This window comes from Anopheles aquasalis, chromosome 3 (genome assembly GCF_943734665.1).
Source record: "Anopheles aquasalis chromosome 3, idAnoAquaMG_Q_19, whole genome shotgun sequence".
Taxonomy (NCBI): Eukaryota; Metazoa; Arthropoda; class Insecta; order Diptera; family Culicidae; genus Anopheles; species Anopheles aquasalis.
Genome location: NC_064878.1, coordinates 39,389,064 through 39,399,063, shown reverse-complemented (window position 1 = coordinate 39,399,063; position 10,000 = coordinate 39,389,064). Strand labels below are relative to the sequence as shown.

Genomic DNA, 10,000 nt, shown 5'->3' with positions numbered 1-10,000 from the left:
GGAAACCTACTTTAGAGCTGCTAGAACCCTTGAGCAGGCGGCACAGCGTAGAACGTATGATGTAGCAAAGAACTAATGAAACAGATTGTTTGAGTCAGCTAACCTCAGCAAGAACACAGAATAGGGAATGAGGAGCGTCCACCTCGACTGATTAAGAGATGTTTAATTTAATATTATCGTTGCGTGATACGAGAATCCACCACCATCTGAAACACAACTGATAAAATACTACTGTGTTACGAAAGTAAGATGGATGGGTACTCTATTTGGTTGTGTGAACGATTGTTTTTAATGCTCGTATTTTTTGTATGTTTTCAGAACTTTCATTGACAATCAGGCCAAGTTGTACGTCAAATTAATGAGTAGTATTTGAGATTTGATTTTTTTGTAAGATCCTAAAAGCGAATTCTTCATTGTTTTATGTTTCGAAATTCATTGAGCATAGAATGTGCATAAAATTTGGTTTGCCAAAAGGTAAAGAATGATGCAGAAAGCCTTTTCAAGCCGAAATTGATTAGGAGGAATAAAACAAGAACTTTCAAAATAAATCGAACTTCATTTAACTTTCGTGCCACAGTAGTTATGAATGACTGTAGCAGTTTAAATAAGATAATGGCATTGTAGTCGTTCGTTACAGGTCCTAGAAAACAAACTACAATTTTCAACATCATCCTCCCTTGTTGAATGATAACTCCAATGCCAACAATCGTTACCGTTGTTTAACCATCAACCATCCCTCTCACTTACCTTTGGCAAACTTTTTGCGCTGTTGTCTGTCACGCTTGGCCTGCTCTCGCACCGCCGAACCCTGCGTGCTGTAGTCGGAACCGGTTGCCACTGAGCCTCCTTCACCATCACCACCACCACCACCGAATACCAAATGGCCATCACCAACGAGCACCGGTGGTGGAGGGAAAGCCTGAACCATCGTCCGACGGTGGGAATCGGTAGTTACCGGGGATGATGCCGGTGGTGGCATCGTGGTTTCCTTCCAAACATCCACCACATCCACCACGTTCCGTACCACCGTTGGCAAGGTGTCACTTCCGACGGTTCTCCTCCTGTCACTTCCGACGGTTTCCGGTCGAACCTCGTCCACTCGATCGATTTCCGTTCGGATTTCCAGTGGCCGCCCAACGTCCACTGTGTCATCGCGGAACAGACCAGTCCTTTCCAGTGTCCAAGGGTTCCGAGCGACGCTGGTTTCCATCGCTTCGAGGGCAATCCTCGATTCCGGCCGGCCCTGTTCGTCTACCGGCAAACCGACCAGCGTCACCGGAAGCAGCTTGATCTTCGAGTGTTTCTTGTGCTTCTTGTGTCCTTTTCGTCGTCGTCCTTTTTTACCGTTTCGCTGAAGCCCCTGTCGCAGTTCTTGGTCCGAGACATCATCTGGCGGTGCGATCAGTCGGCCCGGAAACCGATCCCTTTTTGGGAGGAGCATTGGAAGAAAAGAGAACAAGCAGAGGAAGGATATTTGAATATTTTTTTTAACAGTGAAACATCGCGCTATTTACATCAAATGTTGGTCAGTAGCAATCCAAAGAACGGCATTTTTTGCATGGAATGCAGCAATACAGAATTCTCTAGAGGGTCAATTGTCCACGAAAGGAATCAGAGGCTTTCTTTCATTACGAGACACCCGAAATTAATTTCATCCTTCATTATAAGACACCTTCCATTGTCGGTTATGTAAGACAGACTTCTGCTTCCGTTTTTGCTTTATTTCCTTTTCAAACAATAGGAAGAAACATCTATAGAATCGAAAGATGCTCTGTCCTTCTTAAACAAAGGGAGCATCCCAAAAGCCCCCGTTATTTGCTGTCTTTAATTGAATATTCCATTTGAAGTCACACAAAGCATTACTTCCAACCTGAGGTATGGGCCACTGGGAACTTCCTGTTATAATTGCAAAAACTTCTCTAAATACCGCGTATGAAATGAGACCCCCGCTCCCCCCTATTCCAGTGATCCTCTCCATCCAGTACATCACGAAACGCACGAACTGCCAATGAAAGTTTATTTCATTTCGAATGAAATTAGTAAGTGAAATGAGATCATAAAACGCTCCGTTCACCGGTCCTATGCATCGTTAGCCGCATGGCCCAAGGTGACGTAAACTTAAATGAGGTGAAAGCGACCTAAACACCCTCTCCCAAATGGCGGAAGACGTTGAGTGTGAAATGAGGAAAACGCAAAGAGGTAAATGGTGGCCTGACAGTTTTAGGAAGGAAGAGAAGATGGCTGCTGTGTCTACGACGTCGGTGACGAATCCCTGGTGTAGCGAGTGCTCGCTGCTGTGTGACGGAAGTACGGTAGAATGAGGCGGAATTTCCGCGGCATCAAAGGGATTCCGGTTCTAATTGGTTTCGTACGTGATTCACGTGATCCCGGGCCCATCGGGGACCCATCACAACGCTCTCCACCTCCCGCCCCCGGTCGATGAAGACGCGGCTGTGGTTTGACGTCCCGGTGTGAGGTGAGATTTGTCACGTCAAATCACATCACCTCACGTCAGGTAAATTCCTTGGCTAACGGATAGTGTGGTTGTTTGGGGTTTTGTTAGCAGCTCGTCGCTCGTCAGATGAAGGATGTAAACTTTCCAATTTACTCTCAACCCTTTCCCTTCCATACTCAGGGTGGTTTGGGCGGTATTATCATTAGCACATTATTATTCTGAGGCTTTTAACGATTGTGGAGATTTGCTCACGCAGTGTTTTGGTTTATGGTTTTCGAGGGGTTTTTTTTTTGTGACCAAAGGTTTTGGTGTGATGGAATTTATGTAGCTGACTCATTTGGTTTTCCGGAGGCATTAATTTAACTAACGGAGTTTTGCTGACAGCTACTCTCTAGCCACTGAAACCAGCATCATCTCTCGAGATTGACAGAGGTACGATAGGTGCTCGTCTAATTCATTCTCTGTTCAGGAAAGCATGGAAATGGCATGGTCCATCGGTTAGGATTGTGCAAATAATTATTGTTCCCTATGACTCATGAAAGGGGGTACTACTTGAAACAGGTGTTTGCCAGTGAGTCCAGTCCAGTCTCCAGCACTTGCCATTGAGTATCAGCAGAAAACTCTTCCGTCATACTTATGATTTTTCACAGTCCAGTAACTTATTTCGCCTCAACAGCTCTGATAACGAAGTACCTATTGTAAAAATCGATGTATTATGTTACATACGAACGAAATCGCTTACGGCAAAACTCACTATGAAGCACATTGCAAAATGCGTTCTTTTTTGCGCTTGCTGATACTCAATGCGTTTGATTTTGCTGAGTGCTGAGTTGCTGATGGATGAGTTTTCTAGTAATTGTATGAATGTATGATTGCAGAATCGAGTATCAAATTACTAAGGAATATACATGGAATTAACATTAAATATTAAATGGAAATTAAATATATTTCAATGAATGGCAATTGTGAACTAATATGTATCCAACTCGTATTTGTTAGTTAGTTTGAAAGAAAGTTACGAAAAAACATAATCTCACTAAATATTCTTAAAACTCAATATTCTTTGAGACTAATTCACAAAAACATATTCATAAATAAGTAGTACCCAAAATCAGACTGACAGAGCCAACACTTAACCAAACATTTAGTAAATTATTTCTTTAAGCTATTTTTCGAAAAAAAAGATAAATAATTATAAAAGATGAATATTAGGCATAGATTAGGTGCAGAACAATATTCTAAACACCAAGAAAAAGTGTTAAAAACTGATCTGCTCGAGGATGAGCGAAAATGGAGTGCTATCACTATATGAACATGGGAAATTTAAGCTTCTATAGAGTGGAATTAAAGCCCCGGTTACCATCCAAATTGCATCAATTTACGCTTACTGGCGATAATGTTATCTGAGCGCTTATGTTATACAACCGCAACTACACCAATAAAAAAGCTCCATTCATAACGCATTAAAAATGCAAAAAAACCTTCACGAATTTGTTAAAAGAATAAATATAATTTAATAATAATCTGACAAAACAAAAAAACACTACGATACTCGTTGCGTTCCATAAAATCCTAAACGATAGTCCAACCGCGAACCAAGGAACGGTTTCCATACGGGCCGCATCAGCAAACCGTTTGACTTGCACGTTTCTTGGCCCCATTTAAACGGTAATTTCATTATCTACCCAACATTGCAGCCCCAAAACACCGACCCCGGCCCTTCCCTCTTCTGCTCTGTCGCTATTTATTAGGAGAAGCAAAATGAGTTTCCTCATTTCGCCCCCCGCCCCGGGCGAACGATTCCGACACAGCCCTATACCTACCGATTAAGATGCTCGAGCAGCTCGTTCTCCTCGCGCAACCGCTCCTCGGTCAGATTGCTCACCAGCAGCACATCCTCCGTTATTCTCGGCAGCAGGCTACCATCCGGCGCATAATTACTGGCCACCGCGGGACCGGGACCGGGACCGAAGCTATCGCCGAAAGCGTCCTCCCGCTTCCGGCGTACCGGTTGCGGCACGGCTGCGGATGCCGTGACGATCGGCTGCTGCTGGCTAGCGGCCCCCGATACGGGATGTTGCAGTTTGTCGTGGATTTTATTGTCTACTAATTGTGCTGCTTCCACTCCACGCAACCGTCCCGTACTGCTGCTCGCCCCCTCCAATGACGCCACCGTCCCCGATGATGATGATGATGATGATAATTGATGATTATTAGCGGTTGCTGAGGCTGTGGAGAGGGGAAAAAAGCAGAAAGAAGGCCCATAGCCGAAGGTTAGTACGTTTCGTTGGCACCGTCTCTAGCGGGTGGAAAAAATGGCGGAAATTAAAGTGGAATAAGTCCCTCCGGGACCTTTGCCCTCGAGCGAAGCAAGTGGCAGCACGGTATTCTTAGAGTACGGGGACCGTTTCAACGCACCACAACCTGTACTAACGGTGCGCTAACAAGGCAACAGAGCGAACCTTCCGGGCGAAAAATAACAATAACAATAATAAGAACAACAGATACACGCTATGTGAGGCAGGCTCAAAAAGCTGGCCATCGGTGAAAAAGGCCACGCGAAGTCGAAGAATGTCGTACGAGCACCATCTAATTACGGTGATAAAATCGTTGAATGAAATGTTGTGACACAGTGTTCCAGGACTTCGCGGCACGCAGCAACAAGACGCAGCCCCCGAAAACGCGTACAACTACACGGTTGCTGAACACGCAACACCCGTGCCCGTATTGCCGTGGCACACGCTACTCGCGCGATGCTCGCGTACCGCCATACCGACAGAGCGTTTATCGTTCGTGGCCCCCGCGGGGTGACGAAAGGTTTTTGGTGAGAGTTGTATTTACGAACACGTTAATGAGGTTCCTGCTGCAATAAACATACTACCCAACGACTGCGACTACATCTCGACTTCTGGAACGACTAGCAGAATCAAGCCAAGGATTGAAGATGCTTGCCTGATTCTCAAAAGATCACTTAATGTGTTCAAACTCAAATCGTGCCTCAATCTACCGGCTGCAGCTGCTGACACAACGAAACATAAGCAAATGAAGTTCCCCAGCCCTGCTCCTCGGAAATTTGTGCTGCACCTTAAGCATCCTTGTTGGCATGTAATTTCGCATAAAACCGAATCATTATCGTGCGGTTGCCACAAAGTACAAAACTCGCGACTCCCTGGGTGGTGAGGCATTTGATCGCGAAGGTGCCACAAAATTACTGACGCTTACCTTTCGCAGAGTGCTGGGTGAGCATATTTGAGTCAACATTGCTCGCAAAACATACCACACAGAGAGCGGGAGTACCCGGGGCCACGGGTGAATGAGCTGGTTTGAAAGAAACTGTTTAGCGAGTGAATCGAAGCGAAGCAGATTCTGGGTTGCCGTCTAATTAGCTCTCCATATCCCAGTTTGTTGTTTTTGCATTTAAATCGTTCAAATGATACAACAGAGGAGTGAACTAAGTGTTTGCGAATGTTGAACTGTTCAGCTCGTTCGTAGTAAAGGTCATTAGGGATCAGCAACGCATTAAAATAATGCATTTGGTTCTAAATCAAACATGCGAAAAAACAGGACGAAGCGTTCTGATGTGTTCTAAATGATGCAGAAAGTCAAAGTACCGAGTGAATGTTAATTTTTCACCGATATTGAAAACATAAAAGAATGCCTGAGAACATGTTTTCCATTGATGCAACGCTTCGGCGCACACAACGGATCAAAGAGAATTCGCTAATGTTGCTAAAAAGGGTGTCTGAGGGGTGTATCATCTGAGGAACAAAAACCATACCAAATTCTTTTTTGCTATTTCTAGTGCTAAAAATGATTTCAGTAAAGCACTTTATTTTCTTTCACTAATTGCTCCAGCTGCATTTGAGCGATTTTTTTGTTGAAAAAGACTAAAAAAGGCCCTCCCTTTGAGTTGCTGAGTGACCGAAAACACTGATAATTTCTATATGTTTTGTGATCCAACCTCCATTACACTATGTGAAAAGTAAATACATGTTTTAAAGAAGAGGGGAGGGGTGAAAAAGTTACATTTAAGCAGGAAAAAAGCGTTGAAAATTGTGGGTTACCTGGCGCCTCCATCGTCATCAACCGATGGAGGCGCCTCAGGTACCACTTGGTTTCCACCATTTTTCCACCATTGCGCGACACCGATGGACGCTAGAAATTATTTTTAAAGCAGTTCAAAACCGCTCTGTATCAAATGGAACAGCGGTGTGCTGTTAACCATCACTTGCGCACGATGCAAACATATGGTAGGGCACCGCTACAGCATCTGTAAGCTTTTATTCAATGAGATACTCCGTGAAAAATGGTTCAAACTCCTAAAAGCTATTGCTTCCTCCATCGAGACAGCGTCGCTGCGGCTGCCGTACTACCTCAAAAGGTCGAGGAGGGGTGGTCGCCTAGCCTTGAAGCGCAAGGGAATTTATTGGATAATTCTAAATTATGACGAGATTACGATCGGCGTAAATCGAACCGAAGCTCCCGCCCTCGAGCGGTGGGAAAAATTTGGATTTTTCTAGCACACCACCACCAGAGGGGGAGGATGGGGCAAAAAACATAAATTGGCAGCTGGAAAGCGTTGACACAAATTCTCTTCTGCTTCTTTTTCTTCCCTTTGGCCCATTATCGATACCATTTCGGTGGAATAATCAATTTTAATGTCGATCGCGTGGCACTCTCGGCGTGGAAAATAGCAGAAAGGAGAAAAAAAGTGAGCGTACTCGGTAAGTGCAATTCAATTGAGTGCAAAGTGATAAAGACTCATAATGGTGTGGTTCTTGATCATAAATATTGATCCACACAGCCGAAATCGTGGCAGCACAGTTGCGCCACAGCTGCGAACGAGATTGAGTTTCGCTAGTAATGAGTGCCGCCATCCATTTCCATTCACTTCAACTGAATTTAAATTCAAACAGTAAAGAAAAACGATCGTGACGTTAACTGTATTACAGGCAGCTTAGGGATGGGTATGGCGAGGTGAAAATCCTCCTATCGTCACCCGAATAGAACGTTGTCTGTGTTTAGGGGTCCGAGTCTAATGAACCGAGCGTGCCCCCGAACAGGTACTCCTGTTCTGTGCACGCAAAGCTGCAGCTCAGTGACCCAAAAGCTGGCTTATTCCACCTTCATCACGCAGATAAAACTAAATTATGTTCACTCGAGAAAAAAAAAGGTTTCCACATTTCCGGATCACCGCTACTGCTGTCGACCCAGAAAAAAGGTCGGTTGTTCCTGAAACCGAGCTGGCGACCAGCCAACCCACCGTTCGCTTGGACTCACTTTACGGCGAGAAGGAGATCAACATCACGCCGGGGTGAGAGTACAAGTATTCACAAGGAGCATTATCCCTCCGTTTTATCTGAATCTTTTACTCCAAAGGTACGTCGGTGGACTTAACGGGAGCGGGAAGATGCAGTGCCGGTGTCATGCATGGACATGCACATCAGTTAACGGAACAGTATGGATAGTGGATTCTATGGTTGAGCTCTTGTACTGCTTGACTTACTAGTTCTTGATAAAGAAATAAGAATGCATACAGCACAACAAAGATGCTTTAAAAAATGTAAGCAAACCAAATGCATTAATTGCAAAATATACACATTTTCATTATTTCAAACGGTATTAAATTCCAAGATTCGGCTTGGAATAAATAACTCTGTTCTTACAACAAAATTGTTTCCATTCATTTAAACTAAATGCATTAAATCTTAATTTTACAAACAAAAATACATCGTGATTGTGGCAATGGCTTGAAGATCTCATCCACTAGGTACGAAGCGAAGATCTTTTGCTTTTCAATATCTATAGAATAAAGAAAATTTCAAGAATAATGTCATATAAATTACTTTCAACATATTCTTTCGCATTAGCTACACAGATGCTAAAACGACGCGAAATAGGACGTATACTAATTATCCGGTCAAATGTTATTCCTTCGAATATTGTCATGTGTATTCACCTCAGTGATTCTCTATCGGCCAAAGCAATTACAAAAAAAAATTAAAATGAATCTTTGTTGGCAATAGTGATGCTCACAGACAGTTTTTAGCAGGTGCAGCGATTTTTCCCTGGTTTGAATGTCAATCTTCATCAATGCAGGTCTCTGTCTCCTGTTATCGAAGCAATTTAACTCGTCACTTCGTCCATCCGGTTGATGCGTCTTATAAAAATACTGTAATTCATCAAGAAAAAAGGAAGCTTAAAAAAAAGGAAGGAATTTAATGAACTCATGGATCGAAAAAATGAAGACTTGTTGGTTTAGCTTCTAATTCGATTTGAGCTTATGCGGTATTCTTCTACATAGAAGCGAGTTTTTCCACGAATAATTTATGATTTGTGAATTGACAAGTCATATTTAATGCCCTGGCCAGTAGATACTTCGTTTCTTATTATCACTATACCACTAGCATAACATCTTCAACCGAGTGTTAAAATTACCACAATTATAAACACATTTTTCTACTGCAGATTTCAGGGTTTTACTACATTTAAGATAGAAAAAACTATTTTTCTCGCTAACGATATCTTTATTTAATCGTAAAATCTGCGATGTTAGCAACATTGCTTTAACATAATGATAAACAACATCCAATATTAATCCTTAAATCGATCACCCAGGTACTTTAAAGCAATCTACCATCTGTTGTTGTATAGATCATCACATTACTGGTCTGTAAAGTTGTTAAACTCGCCACAATACGAAAATACGATTTCGAATCCAATTATTCCAAACGCATCGCAAAGAACCAGGAATCCCTCTTTCGCACAAACGTTTCCCGGGCTGGCAAAACGTTGCCTAAGACAGCCTAAACCATCGAAGAGTTATGATCCAACTGCAGCACCGAAGCATAACATCAGGACAACATTCAAACATGTACCGCCTCGCTCGGCATGCCTTGGAATCGTCTTCTCCGTCCGACACCGTTGGCCAGGGTAATGCAATGATGAACTTCTGGTGAACCGGTTTTCTGCGATTCCCCGATGCCCGTCCGCCCGCCCTGCTCATCCCGTGATCCAACTAACGAGCGGAACGCAAATTCTATTAGGATTTCGCATTGAACTTCTGCAACACAGAAACACGGAAACCAGGAACCGGGAAGGCACACGCAGAGACATGTTTCAAACAAACGGAACAGGTCTCTCTCTCTCTCTCTTTCTCCTTTGCTCTCACTCGGTCCGTTGGCAGACGGGAAGGAATGGGTTTTTTGTGTAAAATATATTTTCCCGCTCGCTCGGGTACGGACGCGCACGCAGTTGGGTGGAAGAAAGAGGCGAAAGAGCTGAATAAATTTTCCACTCCAACGGTCGCTAACATTTTCACCCGGCCCCGTCACCTCTGGCTGCTACCTCGCCTAAATCCAGCTACAAGCGGAGGCTATGCTGAGGACGCTTTGAATTCCAGCCAGACGGTCGGACGAAGCGATTTCCCTTTAGCGTTGTGGTGGTGGTGGTGCATCAAACGGCGACCAGCTTGCGTTTGCCTATAAATACCATTCGATGGAAAATCGAATGGAATCCCGCCCCACAGACACCGCCTGCCTCTCC

At 43.8% G+C, this 10,000-nt stretch overlaps 1 protein-coding gene across 2 annotated transcripts in view; it reads right to left on the bottom strand.

Moving 5' to 3' along the window:
- LOC126577518 (uncharacterized) overlaps positions 1-10,000 on the bottom strand; it is a 107,883-nt gene that overhangs the window by 22,477 nt on the left and 75,406 nt on the right. For both annotated transcript variants that reach the window (XM_050239193.1, XM_050239194.1), the window contains exons 3-4: positions 4,279-4,684; positions 748-1,424 (exon numbers count right to left, since the gene is read on the bottom strand). In XM_050239193.1, coding sequence (XP_050095150.1) covers positions 748-1,424; positions 4,279-4,684 — 1,083 coding nt within the window. The remainder of the gene's footprint in view (positions 1-747; positions 1,425-4,278; positions 4,685-10,000) is intronic.